General features: G+C 35.0%; 1 protein-coding gene across 1 annotated transcript in view; it reads left to right on the plus strand.

The window, feature by feature from the left end:
* LOC150110456 (dipeptidyl peptidase 9) overlaps positions 1–24,134 on the plus strand; it is a 441,463-nt gene that overhangs the window by 73,488 nt on the left and 343,841 nt on the right. The window contains exon 4 of the mRNA XM_090393952.1: positions 9,200–9,310. Within this exon, the coding sequence (XP_090250078.1) occupies positions 9,200–9,310 (111 nt within the window). The remainder of the gene's footprint in view (positions 1–9,199; positions 9,311–24,134) is intronic.

The raw sequence follows: 24,134 nt of genomic DNA on the forward strand, positions 1-24,134 counted from the left end.
TTTGACGGTATATATCAGAACACAGAATTATAAGTAAATTATTATTATTTATTAACCTATTTGCTGATATTTCGCTGGTGTTATAACCAGCATCTTCAGAGCACAAAAACACAGTTTTTCCAGTACATGAGACTACAGCAACATGGTGTGACAAAGGGACTAGTTTAAAAAATTGTAGCAACAACACAAAGACTAAAGTCCTAATTATGCCCCCTCTATCTTAAAAAAAAAAAAAAAACAGAGAGAAAGCAGTACCTAGTTATGTTTTAAGATGACTGTCTACCAAATCTTAAGTAAATTTATACAGCCATATTTGTTGGGATTCGGAGTATGTTTCAAGGCTTCTGTTGCTACTAAGAACAATCTCTCTGACTTGTAAAAGCTTCTGTCTAGTACTTTTGTTTTCTTTCAGTTGATCCTGTGTGCAGGAGTATCCAAAGCATTGTCTGCTAGGCCCGACTTGCCATAGTAATAGTGCTGGATGTATCTTTTATGTTCACTAATATATATGTCCACAGTTCTTCCTGTTTGACTGTAGTAAGCTTGATCACATGAACAGGATACTTCGTAGGCTCCTGGATGTGATAAAGGAGGGATATTGTCCTTGGGTAAACAGATGAGAGTTGCTAATTTGACACATGGTCTGAATACAGTGCGTAGCGTCTTCCAAATGGTTCGTTATCATTCTCAGTGTTTAGAAAACCCACACATACAGGGAGATATTTACACAAACAATCACACCATCACCCTTCTCAACAGTATGGTATCTTGAAAACGCTAACCCACAGAGCAAGAGCAATCTGTTCCAATGACAGTGCTCTTGCTGCTGAACTGACTCACTTACGGCACACCTTCTTGGCCAATGGCTATAATCCCCATAAGATAAACAAAATACTAAATGCTCCCAAGAAACCTCTCCCACTATCCACCACGTAGAACTACAACACAAGTCATATCCCATGCCTTAGAGGCACATTGAAACTTTTTAATAAGACCATCCCAATACATTCCTAATTAGAACTTTGTGTTGTTGTTGCTACAATTTTTTAAACTAGTCCCTTTGTTACACCATGTCGTTGTAGTCTCGCGTCCTGTGACAACTGTGTTTTTGTGCTCTGAAGATGCTGGTTATAATACCAGTGAAATATCAGCAATAAGTCAATAAATAATTATTTACTTATAAATCTGTGTTCTGATATATACCGTCAAAATTAAACAGCATGTACGAACACATAAGCCTTTCTGCACACTTACTCACTATTACAGAGTTTCTTATAGTGAACTGCTCTTTCTTCTCCTGATGGGAAAAAATCTGGACTTTAAAGTTTTATTGATTATAGACAATGTGTATAGCCATCCTGTTTTAGAACACCCGAATGTGGAATTTTGTTTTCTGCCACCTAATATAACATTTTTAATACAACCACTAGACCAGGGTGTGATCGCTATCTTAAACTTCCTACACAAGAAGACCATCCCAATACATTTTGGATAAACTAAATAAGGATAATTTACTGACAGTTATTCATGTTTGGAAGAAATTTTTTATTTTGGATTGCATCAAACTTGATACATTGTTGTTATCAGAATTGAAACCAACTTTAAGTGCATGCTGGAAAGCTACTTGGCCAGAGTGTGTGAAAAATAAAAACTCTGTACCTTTGCATACAACTGAATATCCCAATATCATCAGATTTCACATGCAGTTGGCAGAGAAGGATTTGATGATTTTTCCTCTGCAGATATTGAAGAATTGGTGGTTGACAATTCTGTTAGTGACGAAATAATAGGAGCTGTCCTTGAGAATCTCGATGAAAAGAAAAAAGTGATGATGAAGAGATTCCACTCACTGTAGGGTTATAATTAAAGAAGGGCTTCAAATGGCTAGTAAATTGCAAAGTCATTTTCCTACACATGATCCAAATACTGAACAAGCTGAACAGTTTAAACATGAAGTCATGTATGGTGCGACATGAAGAATTATACAAAGATATATTTGTTGTATAATGAAACCTGTGGAGCATTCATGACTAAACATATACACGTAACCACAGTAATAAGATTTTTTAATAAGTAAATATTTCATCCTAAGTATCATAGGACATCGTCAATTCAGTTAATTCAAACAATACTAGGAATCACATACAGTTAGGGCGCATGCTTACAATGGAATCCCTCTATGCGTGCAGTAGCGTGGTAAAAAATTAAATTAAAATATGTCTGGAAAAAAAATAAGAGAAATATTTACTTATTAAAAAATCTTATTACTGTGGTTATGTGTGTATGTTTAGTCATACAAAGATCTAGTCAAAACAGGATCTCAATGATTAATTACAAGAGTTTGTGGTGAGAAAAAATGAACATTCAGAATTATTGGACATTATTGTTAATTTAGTTCCTTTTACTGAAGAAAACATTTCACCATTGCACTATGAACAAGACGGCCAAAGTGTTTCAAGTGATGGAAGTGATCTAATTCGAATGATTTGAATAGGTTGGAAATTTGAGCAAATGATAATGACTATCCATTCATTGTTACTAAGTGTAAAGTAATGCACTTTGGTGTGATGAGATTTCGAACCCTATATTATATTAGTGGGATTATTCTTGGAGAAAGTTATCAGACTGGGGGATCAGACTTGGAGTTATGGCAGATGTGAAGTTAAAGTTCAAAGGTCATAAAGCAAAGATTGCACTCGGGGGATAATTGTGATGCTGAAATGAACATTGACATGCAAGGATAAGGAAATCATTCTGCCTCTTTACAAGGCTTTAACAACTGTACTTGGCTATTGCATGCAGATTTGGTCTCCTGAATTCCGAAGGGATGCTGTGGAGATGATGCACAAGAGTATTACAAAGACGATATTGGGATTATTGAATGTACATTATGAAGACAGATTGAGAGTATGTGGGCTGCAGATACTTGTAAGCAAGAGGAAGAAGAGGACTGATAAGATAGACACCTGTAAACTTCTGAAAACTTAATTCTAAACTTACATTCAGTAGGTAAGCTGTTCCACTCACTCAATGCTCTGTGAGAGAAAAACCTAGCTTCACCTCTTTCTTAACTGCACACAGCTCAACTTTCCTTTTGTCCTCTCTCACCTTCCATATAAAGAAAAGAGAGGGGAAAAATGTTGAGAAGAGGTGAGAGAGCTAGGTTTTCTTCTAACAGGGCATTGAGTAAGTGAAACAGTTTTCCTGCTGAAATGGTGAGTGCATCTATCATGAATGAGTTTAAGAGACGGTTTGGTAGCTGGTGTAGGGTGTGTGTGCATTGTATGTGGTTTCCCTCAATGAATCCTTGACTCCCTAGAGGTCTGCGATCTGCAAATGATGATCTCATTCATTCATCTAACTGAAGCATTAATAACTTGATATGCTATTGAAAGCTTCCGGATAAGATGGGCAAATGATAATTATTGTAGTTTACAAATCCACGTTTACAGAAATATATCATACCTTTTCTATGTGATTGAGAGGAAAAATCACATCATCGGCAATATGCTTGAAATGTCCCTTGCTTGTTGCATTATCTGACTGGAGTTTTGTCTATAGAATGCAAAAGGCATATGTAGTCAAGAAATTTGCTAAATGTCCTTATAAAATTCCTTATGTTATAGTTCATTTCAGCACAAAAAATATTTAAAATTTTTTTTTTTTAAACTTTCCGATGACCTTAAATGACTAGCTGATGAGTTTTCATGATTTTCCCATGTTACTGAATAAATTGCGCACGTGCACGCACACACAAATTATCATTAATTGATGTTTAAATGAGATAACACACACAATCTAAAAATAATAATTAACTTACTAATTTTATTTGGTTATTAAATTATTAAACCAGTATGTTGTCACCTTGGTCACCAAGGTACTTTCATGGCCACAAAGGTATACATTTCACTGTGCATGCAGGCACAGTTAAAATAATTGACAGGCCACACCATCAATATTATCACCATATGTTGGATCACCAGTGGGTTCCCCACCTATCCAGATTATATAGAAACAAATACAAATCTGAAAAACTGTTCCTGGATTCTGTCCCAGCACTAAATCCTCCAAATTTGCATAAATATGGCAAATTCATAAAAATTTCATCTTATCCAAAACCTGGGAGATAATCATCTTGAGATGAAAAGCATGGGTATCCAAGGGGTATCCAAAAAAAAAAAAAAATATATATATATATGCATATCTGGCATTTTGGCTATGGCAAGTTGGGTCGGGCAGACAATGCTTTGGATACCCCTACACACAGGATCAATTGAAAAAAACAAAAGTACTGCACAGAAGCTTCTGCAAGTCAGAGAGGTTGTTCCTGGAATAACCTTAAAACATACTCCAAATCTCAACAAGTATGGCTGTATCAATCTTCCAAAGATTTGGGAGACCAGTCGTCCTAAGACCAAATTAATTTTTTTTTTTTTTTTCAAAACTTTCAAAGACTATTATTTGGACTACTATTTTTCAAAACTTTGGACTACTGTTTTTTATCATCATCATCAAATTCCTGCCATGTACCCTCAAGGGGTGTACAGAATATGATAGTACTACATGAAAAAAATTACATTACTAACTTCCTGTCTACAATTTTCCTCCAAATCAGTCTGTTACTTGTCAAGACTCCAACATTATTAGATCTTATATTTCTATCGTCTAAGGTACTTTGTACCATATCAATCCACCTATATCTTGGTCTTCCTCTGGGTCGTTTTCCTGCCAACCTGGCAGAGAACACTTGTTTTGCTAATCTTTCTTCGCCCATTCTGTTTAAGTGACCATACTACCCGAGATTAGCTCTGCTAACACATTCCTGGATGCTGACAATGTCAAGTTCTTTCCTAATATCCTCATTTTTAATATGATATTAAAAACCCAGCTCTCAGATCCATAAGTTAAAACTGGTTTGAACACTGTCTTGTATACAGCTAATTTAGTGTTGCGACTAATTTTTCTCTTATTCCATATGAATTTATTCAATTGACTTCCCACCATACCAGCTTTGCTGATTCTGTTGTCTATTTCTATATTTAATTGACCATCTTCAGTAAAATTCGTGCCTAAGTAGCTGAAATGTTTTACTTGTTCCAAGGTTCTCCATTCACAACACAGTTGACATTTTCAATGATTCTGCCTATTTTCATTGTCTTTGTCTTTTTATTGCTGACCTTCATACCATATCTATTACAACAGTTATTCAATTTAGTCAGAGAATGTTGCAGACTTGTAGCAGATTTATTTAGAAGTATAACATCATCTGCATAAAGCAAAGAGCTGACATTGACATCTCCAATTTTGATATGTTTAATACCACTTTCCTTCATAATGTGATCCATATAGATAATGAATAACAGAGGGTATAATGTACATCCTTGTCTCACACCAGATTTAACATTAAACCATCTTCCTGTTCTTCCTTCAATTCTAACTGCTGACTTACAACTCAAACACAGATTAAGTATTGCTTGATATAATGCCCCATTGACATCATATAACTGTAGCGTATTGAATAGCTTTTCTCTTGGCACCTTGTCATATGCCTTTTCCAAATCGACAAAACTTAAATACAGATCTTTGTTATATTCTCATGCTTACTCAACTATTTGTTGTAAAGTGAAGATCTGATCCTGACAGCCTCTATTTGGCCTGAATCCAGCTTGTTCTTTACCAACCTTTTCTTCCATAATTCTTCCCAACCGTTTCTCAAGTATAATTGCATAGATCTTGCCAGGAACACTTAGTAGGGAAAAACCTCTGTAATTCTCACATTCAGTTTTATTTCCCTTTTTATATATGGGTACTATGAGAGCTCTACTCCAATCATCGGGAATTCGTCCCTCTGTCCAGGCTTTCTGAACTATGCAGTACAGCCACTGTAAGACTTTTGTACCACCATACTTCAGCATTTCTTGTCGAATATCATCTACTCCTGCTGCCTTTCCACATTTCAAGCCTTTGATGGCTTTTTCTACTTCAAGTATGAATATGTATTCTTGACTGCATGCCTGGTCAATGTTTTTTATCACTGTTCTGTCATCACTGCTTGTTTCGTTTAGCAGTTTTTCAAAGTAATTACTCCATACTTCAAGGATATCTTTTTCTCCTGTTTTCATGTCACCTTTATCATCTCTAACTCCTTTTACAGCACTCTTTCCTCCATTTCTAAGCTTCTTCAACAACCTGCAGAATATTTTGCCACCTTCTTGATATTTATTTTCTATATTCTTGCCAAAGTTCTCCCATGACTTGTTTTAGCTAGTTTTACACAGTGTTTAGCATTCTTGCATTTGTCTCTGTATTCTCTAAGAACACAAGCTGACTTATTTGACAGGAACTTTTGATATGCTTTCTTCTTTTTCTTCACTGCCCTCTTTAACTTCCTGTGTCCACCAGGGAGTTCTGATTTTTTTATCCTTGCAGAGACAACCTCACCACATTCTTCTCTGGCAGAATCAGTCAATGTTTTCTTCAGTGTTTGCCACTAAATCTCCAAGGTTTGATTCCTGTTCTCAAACTCTTTCATTTTTTCTTCAATCATGTTTGTGTATTTTAGTCTACAGTTCACATCTGAGAGCTGCTCAACTTTTATTCGCTTTAAAACTTTCTTACATGTTATTCTTTTCAATATGAAATTCAATTTTATCCTGCTCAAGACTAAATAGTGATCACTTCCAATTTCAAATCCTCTACACTGTAGTGTCCTGCACCAGAGAGGAAAACATCACTATCAACAATAACATAGTCAATGAGACTTTTCTTATTCCTTGCCTCTTCTCGACAATTCGAATTTGTGCACATGTTTATGTTGGAACATGGTGTTAGTAATAACAGTCCATGTCCTGAACAGAAATCCAACAGATATTTGCTATTATTATTAGCTTTGCTCTTTTCTCCAAATTTTCCCAAAATCTTTTTGTATGTCTCACAATCATTTCCTACTCTGCTATTTAGATCCACAACAAGGACCAACTTTTCCTTTTTCATTATGTTAGTTGCTTTTTCTAAAGCCTCAGAAAATTCATCCACTTCTACCTTAGTAGAACCTTCTGTGGCACCATAGGCACAAATAAGTCTCATTGTCCAGTTCTCCATTCTCATATTTGCCCACATTACTCTACTTGAGACTAACTGCCATTGAAGAAGATTAGTCTCGTATTTTTTGTTGAATACCATGGCTACTATTTCTTTCCTTGATTGTCATTGCCGGAATATAACATTTTGTATTTATTGCTTAGAAACATCTCACCAATTTTTGTCTTTTTTATTTTTTATTTTTTTAAACTTAGATAGCTTCTAATTAGGACTTTAGTCTTGTGTTGCACGCTGCAATTACTTATACTAGTCCCACTGTTACACTGGATTGTGGTTGTCTCGCTATCGTAACAAACTTTGTTTGTGTGCTCTGAAGATGCTGGATATAATACCAGTGAAATATTAGCTTTTAAGTTAATAAATATTTATTTTTCTTATCAATCTGTGTTCACATCAGTACTGTTAAAAATCCAATTCAACAAGTTTAAAGAACTGGCAGAAGAAGTGGAAACCCAGCATTAGCTGCAAAGTTTGCAGAAATGATCAAGGTATGATTAAAGAATTGTAATCATACCTTGATCATTTATTAATAGGTCTTTTTACCAAACCTGGTTGATTGCTTGTCTTAGAGATATCAAGGGCACTCGCTAGAGTTTTTGGAAACTTTTCTATAACATTTGTCTCAAGGTAGTCAACATAGTAAGAAGATCCCATGTTGATTGATAGCGGTAGAATTCTGGTAATCATTTATCAGATGTTTAAAGAAAGGCAACCAAAATTTCAGAATGGTTGGTGGCATTAGGAGAGTGCTAAAACACACTGATTGAATTTCATAGAATGAGCAAAGAAACTTGTAGTGAGATTAAACAAAGGAGATTCTAAGTTGGATACTCTGTGATGTGGAATATTAAAACAAACATGCACAAATTCTACCTTTGAGATGCATCGACGAGTGTACAATTTGGAAAAGTGAGATGAGTAATGGATGAACAAGCTGAAAGTTGAGTTTCTTTTTCAGCAAGTAGATGTGGTTAAACAGCATAGAAATGGAAGGAAGTTAAAATCATTCATTCTAAAACTGAGCACATGTATTTGTACTGAATCTGGAAAGTTTTGTAAGATTTTTGTTATATGTAATTGATTTTTCTTTGACTTTTCATAGTTGTTTAAATTGAAATTTGTAATTGTAAGATATAATCACCTGATGCATTACTACAAAACAGTAAAGTGATTCTATCTTTGGAAACTTTGAATCCAGAAGTTGATCTTTCAATTTTTGAAATATCAATCTTTGAAATTTCAATTTGAAACATTTATAATGCAGAACAGGTGTTCATCCGCATTGAACACCTGTTCTGCATTATAAATGTTTATAAACTTTGAGAGTTTTTTGTTTAATAAAATTTCCATGCAAAGGAATTTTCTTTTGAGTGCAATCTTCTATCCAAATCATTATTAGAGATTTCTCAATTTTTCCCAATAGAATATCGCGTACACGAGCAACATGCTTTGCACTTACTGTTGACTGAGCAATAAGACTCTTGGATTTTATGTTCATTTTGTTTGATTGTTCGAATTGTTGATTCATTTAAATTCCAGGGTCCTTACAACAACTCCTGGTTTTTCTTCATTTTTCAACTGATCCGTGATTTTAATTTTTTCTTCGAGAGAAATGAATTTTCTTTTCAATGTTGGTTTTTCCCCTTTCGTTGCAGTTTGTGGCCATTAGTATAAAAATCAATTTTTTACATAAAAAAAAAAGCATTACATATTAATTATGTATGTAACTCACCAGAAAATAAAGGCTCAGCTTGAGATTAACACACTTATTTTTAATGCGCTTTCCTGGTAGAAAACGAAGATAATTTCAACAATAAACACTAAAATACGGTAAACAATTGACGTACATGCGTGCTAAAGGATATTTCCCCTAATATAAATTCTCTATTTATAACTACATGTGTTATACGGGCAGATGCAAATTTAACGAAGATAAAATTTGATTTTTAAGTCGCACGGTAAAAAATATATGAAAAGATAAAGGGTTACTACAATTTGTAGACCATGTTTATACAGAAGCTTTTTTTGTTTTTCTTTTCTTTTTGTTAATGCTATATTTACAACTATAAAATAGTCTCTCTTGTGTGTGTTTCTATAGGAACTTCCAGTATAATTGATGATCCTGGTTCGGCTGGCATACCCCCATATGTCACTCAGGAAGAATTTAATAGATATACAGGATATTGGTGGCAGCCTGTATGTATGCAAAGTGAGTGATTTATTTTTGCTCAGTTTTTCTGGTTTTATATGTGCTTTATCATATTGTCATCAGGTAGCTTTTCTCAATAAGAGTTCCATCTATGGGTATGAAGTTAATTTTTCTGGATTTTGAAACTGCTGAGATTGAAAACATTAACCATACTGATAAGAAGATTGCTTGCACAACATTAAACCATACTGATAAGAAAATTGCTTGCACAAGTTATTGTTATTAACCAAATGATTCTAGTTGCTTGTATGTTATGGAACTTATTCTCTAGGAAAACGAAAACTTTTATATTTGTTTTCTTTACAACATTAACAATGGTGTATTCGGAAAACAATAAATATTAGTCTTTCTGTGGCTGATTGATTTTTTTTTAACACCATCATTAAATAAGGGTGAACAGTACAGTGTAGGGAGGAAGAAAAGAATAAGCATGAATTATTCCAAAAGTATACTTAAGATTGATAAGTTGTCTTAATAGTTTTTATTCATTATTGGTCCTAAATAGAGTTTGGGTCTTTGCTGTTTTTCTATTACCAGAACTCAAGATATTTTTTTCCCAAGTCCTGAGAATCTGTTTTCTCACAAAAAACAACCTTAGTCCATCTCCATTTACTTTTGATGACACTAAACTTAAACTCAGACTAGGTGTCTGTTCTCACATTGACTCTACTCAATGTGAGAACAGACTCACTTAGTCTTAGGTTGTCGTTCCTGGCATGATCACATCAGTTTTACAGATGAAGTTATTTTTCATATCATCATCATCAAATTCCTGTCATGTACCCCCAATAGGTGTACAGGACTGTATCAATTCACCTATATCTTGGTCTTCCTCTGTGTGTTTTTCCTTCTAACTTCGCAGAGAACACTTATTTTGCTAATCTTTCCTTTCCCATTCTGTTTAAGTGACCATATCACCTGAGATTAGCTCTGCTAACACATTCCTCAATGCTAACAATTTCAAGTTCTTTTCTGATATCCTCATTTTTTAATATGATATTGCCATCTGTTCACGCCCCCTAATATTTCTCAGGACTCTCATATCTGTAGTCTCTAGTCATTGGTCAAGTGTTTTTTTTCTAACTTATTCCATAAGTTGAAATTGGCTTGAAAACTTTCATATATATGGCTAATTTAGTGTTTTGACTAATTTCTCTCTTATTCCATATATATTTTTCCATACTGACTTTGTTGATTTTGTTGTATATTTACATATTTAATTTACCATCTTCACTAAAAATTGTGCCTAAGTAGCTGAAATGGTTTACTTGTTCTCTAGATTCTCCATTCACAATGTAGTTGATATTTTCAATGCTTCTACTTATTTTCATTATTTTTGTCTTGTTATTGCTGACCTTCATACCATCTCTATTACAACAGTTATTCAATTTAGCCAGGGAATCTTGCAGACTTGTAGCGGATTTATTTAGAAGTATAACATCATCTGCATAAAGTGAAGAGCTGATATTAACATCTCCAATTTTGATATCAGGTTTAATACCACTTTCCTTCATAATGTGATCCATATAGATAATGAACAACAGAGGGGATAATGTACATCCTTGTCTGACACCAGATTTAATATCAAACCATCTTCCTGTACTTCAATTCTAACTGCTGACTAACAACTCAAATAAAAATTAAGTATTGCTTGATATAATGCCCCATTGATACCATATAATTGTAGCGTATTGAATAGCTTCTCTCTTGGCACCTTGTCATATGCCTTTTGCAGGTCTATAAAACATAAATACAAATCTTTGTTATATTCCCAGATTTCTAGACTATTTGTCATATAGTGAAAATCTGATCCTGACAACCTCTATTTGGCCTGAATCTAGTTGTTCTTCACCAAGCTTCCTTTCCACAGTCCTTCTCAACCGTTTCTCAATATACTTGCATAAATCTTACCAGTGTAAAAATTTTATTATATTTATTTTTTCTTTTTATTTATTATTATATAAGGATTTGACGAATGTAACGAATGGATGTCTACTGCGCCATTATAATAGTTTCTTATTTATTTTATGTCATAGTTGCTTGAGCTAGTTCAAACTGTCTATGGACTTCAATTTCTAATTCGCCCATAAAACTCGCAATTAATTTTAATCCTTTAGTCCTTAACTTAGTTTTACTCCCCTCCCCCTCTCTCAAGGCTGTAAATATGCTCTTGCATGTGCTTGAATTGTAGACTTAAGAAAAGCCTCTGTCTGGAGCCAAGTCCTTAATCTACTTTGCCGTGTTTCACTTGTATTGATCCTTAAAAATTAATTTATTTATTGACTGTGCCATTAAGGATCGCATAAAAGAATTGTTGTTCCTTCCCTTATATACAAGAGAAATATTCAGCTAAGCACAAAGATAACTCTTAATTTAACTCTATCTCAAGCAACTCCTAATAATTAATCAGTCAGTCATGGCTACTACTCTTAGGTCACACAGGTTCGGTATTTTTATGAGAAGTGCATCGGCTAAAGATCAGGCAAGCTATTAACAAAAACAACATATTTATTCTTGCTAAGACAAATTATATACAACATTCAAACAGCACATAATCACGTGTCTGGTTCTAACTAAGACAACACACTGTCACGTGTCTAACTCTCCACAAAATCAATTAAGCATTTCACTTAAGCTTTAAGACAAAGGAATCATAATTACACATTAACTTTTCAGACACTTAGATGAAACACACTTTAACTTCTCTCACAGTGTAAACAATCAAAGGCCAAACTTAAACCACATTCACTCTTGACATTACATAACATAGGCAAATCAGTAAATCTCTGTATTCTACTATTAACACTCAAACTAAAATACGACTTTCTGATTCTTTGTAACAACTTCCATGCCACTAGATAACAGAACCAATATTTGTCATTTGAACTTCACAATGTAAGATATTACATGAAACATTCTACTTACAATCTTTCTAGTTCATTACACAGTCATAGATCCTGAAGGCTTATGGGCATGTTCTGCTTCTTCCCAGCTAACTTTCGATCGGGCACTGGGACACGGCTGCGATAATTCAGCACACAAGTAGATCATCGGGGAATCTCATGGTAGGATATCTTGAAAAAGCCGTCTCTGCAACTAGCGAACTTCCCATCTTCATCAGAACTGCTCTTCGCGGGAAACATGACTCTCTCTGTCCTCAGAAAAGCCTGGCACAGGAATGAACTTCGAAACGAGAGCTCCCTAGCCACTCAATCTCTGTTTTTTATATCATTCTCCTTACCTTGGCCCTTCTTCTCTAAAGTCCCCTGGATTTATAGACAGTTTTCTCTGTCATCCATGCTATCGCTGGATTTTGGTGGGAAAACTCATAATCCGGTGACCTTTGCAACTGTTGCTAGCCTTAGGTCTCCTAGCTTAATCCTGTCTGAGCTTAATTGTAGTTACAAATGTAGTGGTTGTTATTCAAATATTTTAACATTTAGTTACTGCATTTATCTCAGTACAGTGAATTATAAATATTTTTTACTTACAAATACGATATGTAATTTAATTGCCCATGTAAAATTGACATAGAAAAAATATTTCTATTTTTTTTCTATACAAGACTTTATACCAGGAACACTCAGTAGGGAAATACCACTGTAATTCTCACATTCAGTTTTATTATTATTATTATTTTTGTTTATGGGTATGATGAAAGCTCTACTGCAGTTGTCTGGAATTCATCCCTCTGTCCAGGCCTCGTGAACTATGCAGGCCTATCTTGTAGCCACTGCAAGATTTTTATACCTGCTCATTTCTGGTTGAATATAACATCTACTCCTGATTGCATGTGCCTTTCTACATTTAGGCTTTTGATGGCTTTTTAATACTTCCAAGTGTGGATATGTATTCCTGATTGCATGTGCCTGTGGAATGTTTCTTACCACTGTGCTGCACTGCTTGTTTCATTTAGGAACTTTTTGAAGTAATTACTCCATACATCAATGATATATTTTTCTCCAGTTTTCATGTCACTTTTATCACCTCTAATACCTTTTGCAGCACTCTTTCCTCCCTAAGCTTCTTCAACAACCTCAAGAATATTTTGTCACCTTCTTGATATTTATTTTCTATGTTCTTGCCAAAGTCCTCCCATGACTTTTGTTTAGATAGTTTCACACAGTGTTTATCATTCTTACATTTGTCTTTGTATTCTCTAAGAGCACAAGCTGACTTATTTGCCAGGAACTTTTGATATGCTTTCTTCTTTTTCCTTCACTCCCTCTTTAACTTCTTGTGTCCACCATGGAGTTCTGATTTTTCTATCCTTGCAGACAACCTCACCACATGCCTCTCTGGCTGAATCAATGTTTTCTTCAGGGCTTGCAACTGAATCTCGAAGGTTCCTGTTCTCAAACTCTCATTTTTTCTTGAATAATGTTTGTGTATTTTAGTCTACAGTTCATCTTGAGAGCTGCTCAACTTTTATTTGCTTTAAAACTTTCTTGCATGTTCTTTTCAATATGAAATTCAATTTTATCTTGCTCAAGACAAAATGGTGATCACTTCCAATTTCAAATCCTCTGTACACTCTAGTGTCCTTCACCATTCAGAAAATTTCACTATCGACAATAACATAGTCAATGAGACTTTTCTTATTCCTTGCCTCTTCTCTCCATGTGAATTTGTTTACATTTTTATAATAAATATAATAAATTATATTTCAGGCTTCTTATATTAATAGTACCAATCTTGATCTCTGTTGATGTTGAGTTGGGTGTGTTTCAGGATTTGTTCCAGTATCTGACTTTTCCCTGTTCACCCTTGTTCCCTGACGAAAACAATGTGGAGGGGGGGGGGCCTTGTTTAACCGGGTGATATCCCAGCCGGCATAAAATTGTCATGTTGTACCATCATTTAATGTGGTTTAAGCCAAGAGAACACAGTTTGGTCAGTAAATCTCAAATTGCCAGCCCATCCTAATTCATTCAGTATCCAGGTAGATACCTAACAGTGTGCAGCATGAGAAGGTGAGGATTGGACGGTATGTTAGATGCCCTTTGTCAGTTCTCTGCATTCCTTTAAAGGCTCTGTGGAGGTCTCCTCTCAATTTTATAGCTTTGATCCTTAAGCACCCTTCTTATTCATATGCAGTATATATTTATTATATTTTAATATAAAGCTTCAACAAAGTAAATTTTTGGCTGATTTTATATCCAGATATCTTCACCACTCTTGCTCTATATTTCGTTATGGGGGAAGGGACATGTTATTTGTAAATCCACAATATTTTGAATATCAGTTGTTAAATTTTCAATGTTTACAAACTAATCCTTAGTTAAAATTTTTTTGAGTCATCTTAATGAACAATACTGAAAATTTTCTTGTTTCACAAAAGATTAAAATTGAATGATCAGTCTCAGTTCAATCTTTCACCATTATCACTTTCCTGAGATGTATCCTCAACATGTGTTCAGGCTACTATGAGGACACTACATGATTAAGTTTATGTCATTACTAACAAACAATCCTTTCAACAATTTTCCTCCAAATTAGTCTATTACTTGTTAGTTCTAAGGCCCTTCTGACTGAATCAATACAACTAGATCTTGGTCTTCTTCCTGTGGGCCTTTTTGTCTTTTTTCTGCCATTTTGGCATTAAACACCTATTTCGCTAACCTTTCTTTTCCCATTTTATTTAAGTGACCATACCACCTTAGATTAGCCCTGCTCACACATTCTTGAATGCAAGCAATGTCAGGTTCCTTCCTGATGTCTTCATTTTTAATATGATTTTGCCATTGATCTCTTCAGGCCCCTATTTTTTCTAAGAATGACAAATAGAATTTGATCCTTGACCTGAAATTTGCTTTGAACATAATTGCACTGAACTGCTTTCTTAAAATGTTTCCAAACATTTGATTGATTGATTTTTATTTTGTAGCTAAAGTGAAAATAGTGAAATTATAAAAGTAAGAAAAATTAAAATTATAAATACTTTTTTTTTACCAAAATGTCAAATATGATCCAAATTTAAAAATAAAAATGAAATAATAATAGCCTCTATATTAAAAGTCCTTTGTCCACTAGTAGTGATCTTTGGTTTTCATATAATAATAATGAAAAAAAAAAAAATATATATATATATGAGGAGGGGGGAATGAAAAATTCTGATAAACACCTAGAATAAAAATGATATTAAAAAAACTGTTATAACCACAAGAAAGAGCATGTGTGTTCTTTCTGAAGATATTAAAGAAAAGCTGAAGATATGTTCTTTCTTGTGGTTATATCTGTTTTTTTAATATCATTTTTGTTCTAGGAATTTATCAGAACTTTTCAACCCCCCCATAACTATATTTTATATATTTTTTGCAGTTGTAAAATAGTTTTATTAATTTGTAAAATAATTTAATAATAATCTATAATTAGAATTAAAAATTATAATAAATTGAACACTTTTTTGTTTTAGATTTTTAAATTTAAATTTATGAAATGTCTTGCATCTCAAGCTATTTTCCCACAACTAGAGGTAAGAAAGATTAGAAAATCCCAGGAATTTTTTCCATGACTAAAAACCTAGTCCTTAACTTTCAATTCTGTTTCCAATAATGACATTTGAGATATAACACCAATATATTAATAATTTAAAATCCATATATACTCAAGTGCTTATTATTAAATTTGCCCATCCTAGTTGACTGAGTGGTTAGCATATCTACTTTCCAACCAAACAGGATGTGTTGTTGAATCCCACCATGGTTGTGGAATGTTTTATGAATCATGTTGGAGGTTTAGTGGAATATTTATGAATGTTTTTAACCATACTTCCATGTTTTTAACCCATGATGAAGTATAAATACTGGTGTGTCATATTAAAAAAATAAACTAAATACTACACTGTTTTTTTTTTTTTTTTTTAACAAAAAAATTAGTTCTGAAAAAATGTTTTCAGAATATCCATTAAGTATAACATGATGTAGACAGATATGCCAAATGGTGATGTTACACTTCTTCTTCCTATCCAGGTTCTAGGCCAAGTGGCCTGTTCCTGACTTAGTCCATCTTCTTGGTTGTCCCCTATTTCTTGTTCCTCTAGGTTTATGTGTTAAGATCTTTTTTGGTAATCTTTCTCTCTGCATTCTTGCTATATGGTCTAACCAGTTTTTTCTATATTTAATCACTGATCTGTTATGGAATTAATTTTAAGATTTTTAATTATTTCACTATTTCTTTTTTTTATCTAATTAAGTTAGTTTTTCTGTTTTTCTAAGGAATTTCATTTCTGCTGCCTGAATTCTCTGTATTCTCTTTCTCCAAAGGTCCATGTCTCACTTCCACATAATAGTGTAGGTTTGGCTATTGTTTTGTAGACTATAAGTCTTGTGTGTTTCTATATGTAATTAGTTTAAAGGTTCTGTTAATTACTCCAGTGATTTTTATAAAGTTTATCATCTTAAAATGAAAGATTTATTTTAGTATTTATTACAGTTTTACTTCTGACAGGGTTATCTCCATGAAAAATCGTGACTTTAGTTTTCTCCATTGATATTTCCAGGCCAAATTGTTGTATAATATTATGTTAAATGGTGATGTTACACTATTCAGTGATATATATATATATATATATATATATGTTTTGACTTCTTTAATTCTTTGACTCCTTTATTTATCATTAAACTTGATATTCTGATATCAGGTTTGATATTAGAATATCAAGTTTAATGATAATTTTCCACTTTCTTTCATAATGCGATCCGTATAGAGGACGAATAAGAGTGGAGATAGTATTTACCCATGCCTTACACCTGATTTCATATGGAACCATCTTCCTATGTTTCTTTTAGTTCTTTCTACTGATTTCAACTTAAATATAGACTAATGAATGTCTCTGTATAATCTATTTACCCCATTTAATTGCAGCATTTTATAAAGCTTTTCTTTGGGCATCTTGTCATATTCCTTTTTAGGATCTATAAAAGTTAAACGCAGATCCTTATTATATTCACATGATTTCTCAACTATTTATCATCAAGTGAAAATCTGAACTTGACGATCTCTATTTGTCCTGAACCCAGCTTGTTCATCAAGTTTCTCTTCAACAGTATTTCTTGGCTTCTTATGAAGGACGAGGTACCAAAAATTTTCGAGACTAGTTTTGTAACACACCAACAGATGGCAGCACAAGGCTGCACACACAGTCACAGGGAGCACCTACCTTCATAAGTGAGTGTGCCAAAAAAAGACATCGTCCTGTGTACATTGTTCTCCAACTGTGCAACTGGTGCTATTCTGACCACGTGCATTACCACGTCTGCAATTTCATTTTTTATTTTTTATATTTTAATGGAAAAATTCACGCATTGGTGTTGGTTCACAAACTTTGCTTCCTGCATATTTCGGCGCTTAATGAATATTAGTAAATATTGCTTATTCATATGTTTCATTTCAAAGCAGTGATGAATTGTATTTACTTCGAATGCTCTCCAGGTAAGCTCCAAATCTTCCTGTCCCTTTCATCACACGTTCGTAATCAGGGACTGTTGATATTGACTTTATATACATATCAAAACTCGTTTTATATTATCACTGTCATCCGAGCTAGTTTTCTGTCACCAATAAAAGTTTTGCATATACTTCACACATGAAAAAAAGCATAAACAAATTTATGTGGGGAGATAGTAACTCCCTTGCAGTGGTAAACAACACCCCTCTCTAACAGCCACTATACTGCAGAGGCAATAAAAACAAGTACTTTTATTATGCTAGTGAATAAGGTATGAGGAGTCTGTGTAATATATTTCTCAACAAATAGTGCAATTAGAGACAACTGGGATAAAAATACACTAATTAATGAATCACATGTCCCCTCATACAGAAACTATGCTGTATATATAGACAGAAACAAAACCATATGTTGCATGGGCAAACAGCGCATCTAACTAAAAACTATTGTTATTAATTAGATGTATGTGAGTTCGATTTCCCAAGGCAGCAATAAAATTCAACTGAGCCTGTTAAAATTCGTAAAAGTGTTAAAACTAAGTAATATACATATACAGGGTGTTCGGGATAAATTTGACAGTTTCGTAAGGAAAAAGAAAATCTTCTTTGTATCTATTAAATTTAATGAATTGACAAAAAACATTACAGGCAGAGTTAATTACAATACTATCAACAAGATTTACTCAAAATAACCACCATTAGCATCGATCACAGCTTCAATCCTGCTTCGGAACCTCGAACAAGCTGATGCTACAGTCTCCCTGGGAAGGGCCGCAAAAACTGTTTTAATTTTATCCATTAACTGGGCTTTTGTATTACTGGAAGTGCGATTGGTGTCTTTTTCAACTGCGCCCCATACAAAATAATCCATGGTGTTAAGGTCTGGGGAGTTTGGAGGCCAAACATTTGGACTGGTGAAGTCGTAGAAATTTTCAGACAACCATTTTTGACTTTTCCCAGAGGTGTGGCAAGGGGCCGAATCCTGCTGCCATACATACGGCCTACCATTGGCTACCCTTGTTATCCAGGGCTTGACTACAGTGTTTAGCAACTCCACGTAGCCATCTGAAGTCAACCTGAGGCCCTCTTGGAAAAAATGCGGAGGCATCACATTGCCTTAAGAGGATACACATCCGAAAACCATCACAGTTTGGGGAAATTTAGTCTGCATTACACGAGGAATGTCCTTTGTACTGTATGCAAGCCATCTGTTATTCTGCGTGTTGTGTTTTTGATCCTGGCAAAAGTTTTTCTCATCGGAAAAGAACCAGATTGTTTGTGGTTCCGCAGGATGTTTCACTTTGCTTAGAAGTTTCTTCGCGTTTATCAAACGTTTTTCATGGGCCTTTTCTGTAAGCAGCTGACCTTTGCGGCGCTTGTATGAGTAGTAGCGGAGGTCTTCATTGAGTGCAAGCTTCATAGTAGAGGCTGCAACATTCATTTCACGTGACAAAGCCCGAATTCCAATGCCAGGGATCTTCAACACCTGTTCCTGCAGATTTGCGAGGAATTCTGCTGTACGAACGCAATCAGATCGTCTGCTAGGGATCTTTCTTCTTACTACATCCTCGTAGTCACCATTGCAAGTCTCTAGTTCATGCCTGATTGTTTTTACTGTATTCAGGGAGCATTGGGCAGCAGTCGAAATATCCTTATTTTGATGGCCGGCACGAATCATCATGATACAAGTTATTCTCTTCCATGATTCAGGTGGGTTCCAGCTATCCATCCTTTCTGACATCTTGTATATGAATGAAGAAGGGTCCAACCTTTTAAATGAAGAGAAGTGTGTGTTAATACATGTAACTTACGGAAAAATATAATTAATTATAAATATGTCAAATTTATCCCGAACACCCTGTATATATAATGAATGTTATGGCAGTTTCACATATGGAATTCGGTTGAAGAAAGTTAGCATTTCAACTCAATTGTCAACTGTGCTTTTATCTTTCGGTTGCGCGATCTTTTGTTAATACCGCACCAATCATATGCACGTTTTAATAACCTGCCTTTGCTGTCTGTTTCGCGTTAGGCTTAATTAGATTAAAGGGAGAAAAGTCACAAAAGAGAAAAATGTTCTTGGTCCAGGGATTCCCTTATTCAGGTGATATTCACTAATTTCCTGTTATCAGTCTGTGGCGTGCCAATATCGGTAAGTGGTGATATTATTTGATCTATTCTACGTTAAAACATTTAACCCTGAGATGGATAAGTGGCTGATAAAAAAATAATAAAAAATCCCGCGAACAATCAGAAGAAGCAGAAACAGACTCAAAAAAAGGACAGTATTTCATATTTTACCAGAACAGCCCGCATCGTCTTTAGAACCAAACGGTAAGAGGCAAAAAAATGTAATATATGCATTTGATTTTTGTAATACTCGCTGTGTATGTTTTGTATTGAATATAAATACAATAAATATTATAATAATATATCTCTCTATTACGATTTTTTTTGAGCGGGGCCGTGAAATATTTTAATTTTTGCAAAGGGGGCCCTGACATCCAGAAGTTTGGGAAGCACTGCCATAGATGACCCGTCCTTCATGTCGAGGATCATTATCGGTGACGAAACTTGGGTGTATGGGTACGACCCTGAGACGAAGCAATAGTCTTCATAGTGGAAGAGCATATCATCACATAAAATTAAACTGAATGTGAAAATTACAGAGGAACTCCTCTACTCAGTGTTCCAGGTAAGATTTATGCAAGCATACAAGGTGGTATCAAAAAGTTTCGAGACTAATTCTGTTTACGAGAAATTACTTTATGTATCTACTTTATATTTACACACTATCTATCACCTTGAAAATAGTCCCCTTGTATAGCAATACAGCACACCAAGCGTTCCTGCCACATCTAGAATGTGTCTTGGAAGTCTTCTTTTCGAAGCGTGTCAAGCACCTTCTGTGATTCCCGCTGGATCTTGGCAGTGGTGCCAAAACGGTGACCTTTGAGCTGGATCTTCGTCTTTGGGAAGAGGGTGAAGTCTGCAGGAGCCAAATCTGGCGAGTAGGGTGGATTGGATGCGGAAGTGAGATCAAGTTGTTTCCAGCGAGAAACTCACGTGTGAGGAGAGCTCGGTGACAGGGTGCATTGCCATTGTGGAGCATCCAGTTTTTTGCCACAGATCCAGTCGCTTTCGCCGAGCGTACTCCCTCAGACGCCTTAAAACATGGCAGTAGAACTCGCTAATGATGGTCTGGCCCCTGGGGATTAATCTCGATGCATAATGCCACGAATGTCGAAAAAAACGATGAGCATGCACTTGGTCACCGGAAAAGGCGAGGCAGGTCCACAGCTCGACCAAGTGCATGCTCATCGTTTTTTTCGACATTTGTGGCATTGTGCATCGAGATTAATCCCCAGCGGCCAGACCCTCATTAGCGAGTTCTACTGCCATGTTTTAAGGTGTCTGAGGGAGGACATTCGTGAAAGCCACCAGATGTGTGATGTGCAAAAAACTGGATGCTCCATGACGACAATGCACCCTGTCACCGGGCTCTCCTCACACGTGAGTTTCTCGCCGGAGACAACATGATCTCACTTCTGCACCCACCCTACTCGCCAGATTTAGTTCCTGTGGACTTCGACCTCTTCCCAAAGACGAAGATCCAGCTCAAACGTTGCTGTTTTGACACCATTGCTGAGATCCAGCGGGAGGAATCGCAGAAGGTGCTTGACACACTTCGAAAAGAAGACTTCCAGGACACATTCCAGAAGTGGCAGGAACGCTGGGAGCGCTGTATTGCTATGCAAGGGGGACTATTTTCAAGGTGATGGTGTGTAAACGTACATAAATAAAGTAATTTCTCGTAAACAGAGACAGTCTCAACTTTTTGATACCACTCCATATGCTTGCATAAATCTTACCTGGAACACTGAGTAGAGGAGTTCCTCTGTAATTCTCACATTCAGTTTTATTTCCCTTTTTTACAAAAGATAGGAAGTATGAGAGCTATACTCCAATCATCTGGAATTCACCATTCTAACCAGGCCTTCTGAATTTTGACCTCATTGAAAGAGACTGGATTTCAAAAGGAATGTGAAAGCTGGACTGCATAACGTAAGAATAACTGGGGAATCTGCTAGTGCTGATAAAGATTTTGTAGCCAAATTTCCTGAACAATTGCAAAGGATAATTCAGGAGTGTGATTGTGACGATCGTCAAATATTCAACATCAATGAAACTGGTCTCTTTTGGAAGTGTATGCTGACAAAAACTTTCCTAGTTAAAACTGAAATATCTCAACTAGGATACAAAGTATCTAAAGATTGTCTTACGCCTTTTATTAGGAGGCAATGCAGAAGGTGACTTTAAACTCAAGCCTATGTTAGTTTATCGTGCGCAAAATCCAAGATCTAACATTATAGAAGAAATCAGCACAATTGGAAAAGAACTTGCATTTAATGAATTGGATAACGAAGATGTGAGAAACTTGTTCGATTCCGATGCAGAACAGTTAAGCAAGAATGATCTCCTTCAACTAGAAAACAGCGTGTATATGAAGAAGAAGATAAGAAGTGCTAACAAGAAGAGAATGTTACAACTAAGAAGCTAACTGTAATAGAACTTGAGTTAGTTTTCAGTTGCATTGAGCATGCTAAGGAAATTTTGTTTGATGCTGATCTTCATATGGAACAAAGCTTCAAAGTCCTCTGAAATCTTCATAAAGTGGTCGCCAGCTATCACAAATTGCATGATAAGATGAAAAAGTTGAATGCTATTCAAACATCTTTACCTAATTTTTTTTTGTAAAAAAGTAGCTCAATCAAATGTTTAGACATTAAATAAAAATTTGTGCAATTCATTTTTAACTTTGATGATTTGATCCACTAATATAGCTTATATTGTACATTTTTTTTTTTTCAAATTTATGCTAAATGATGGATGAATTATAATTATTCCTATTGTTTGTTGTATTTTTGCTTAATGCGATTTTACTCAGTGCGCATTAATTGATGGATTAATTAATTGCGTTAAGCGAGGTTTTCCTGTATATAGCAAATTACACAAGAGCAATGAATCTCATAAATATCTGTTTTTTTTTCATGGGATGATGTGGAGATTTTGGTGGATGTAAGAATCTGGAGTTTTATATAATGATAAAAAAAGCCACTTATCACTTTGTCTGTCTACCTTACATTAAGGTAGACCTTAATGTAAGGTCTTAAAATGTAGGTTTTTACATCCTATGTCCATAAAGGTACAGTAATGAACAAATTAATCCAAAAAGTACAAAAATGAAACTACAACCTGACCTAATAATTTATGTCTCCTCTTCGCAATAAGTCCATTAATTTGCTTGGGCATGGACCAATGTAGAACACATTTTTCTTATTTCTGCATCTCGAAACCATACTTTTTATAAAGGTTGTATTAATTTATCCTTTGTATCACAATTTAATTTTCTAAGTTCCTTTTTCACTATGGGCCAAAATATTTCTATTGGATTAATGTCAGGAGAGTTATCTGGGCACTGAAACAATTGGATATTGTGATTTTTGAAGAACTCTTTCACTTTTTTGAAAGTGTGGCATGGAGTGAGATTTTGTTGGAATATGAGTTCTTCGTCTTCCTGAATCTGTGGGACCACTCTTCCAGTATTTTTGTTTTGGTCACTTATCATCATACGTCAACAGGCACAACTAGCTTCAACTAGGTCCTAAACACCCGGCTAAAAATAAATATTTTTAGCTGGGTGTTTAGGAGCTAGTTGAAGGTGGGCAGGAGAAGTCTTCTTAATTGCTGATTTGCAAACATAGGGTTCCTGCTCTCCATGGACAAAGAAATAGCTCTCATCTGAGAGTATGACCTTCTTCCACTTCTGAATAGTCCAATCTTTGTATACTTTTGTCCACTGGAGCCTTTTTCTTTTCATAGCCCTAGTCAACAGTTGAGTCTTTTTTTTGGTCTGTAAGCAGTCCTCCCTGCTTCCAAGATTCTTTGATGGCTTGTCATGTCAGAATCTTTATTTAGTCTCTGTTTAAGTCTACAGCAGACAATCTTGGAATTCATTTTGCTTTTCCTAACTAGTAAAGATCTTGAGTAGACATAGTTTTCCTTTTTTTGCCCACATTTTTCTTTTCTGTCAGAACAAAAGGTACCTGTCTCCTTAAACCTCTTTAAAATCACATTTACAATACCCGAACCAACACAACACTCATTGGCAGTTTGTCTTTGGGTTGTTGTCTCTATCAGATATTTCCCCAAGTTTCTTCCACAATTTTTTCTTAGCCTCTTCTCAAATGTGCTTACATAACTTTTACCTTGAATAATCACCAGGACAACTTCTCTGTAATTCTTGCATTGTTTTATTTCTCTTTTTATAGATGGCTACTCCACCCATTAAGTACCTATCGATGAGATTTTG

This window comes from Typopeltis vanoorti, chromosome 1, assembly GCF_054136105.1.
Source record: "Typopeltis vanoorti isolate ZY-2024b chromosome 1, IOZ_Tvanoo_1.0, whole genome shotgun sequence".
NCBI classification, from domain to species: Eukaryota; Metazoa; Arthropoda; class Arachnida; order Uropygi; family Thelyphonidae; genus Typopeltis; species Typopeltis vanoorti.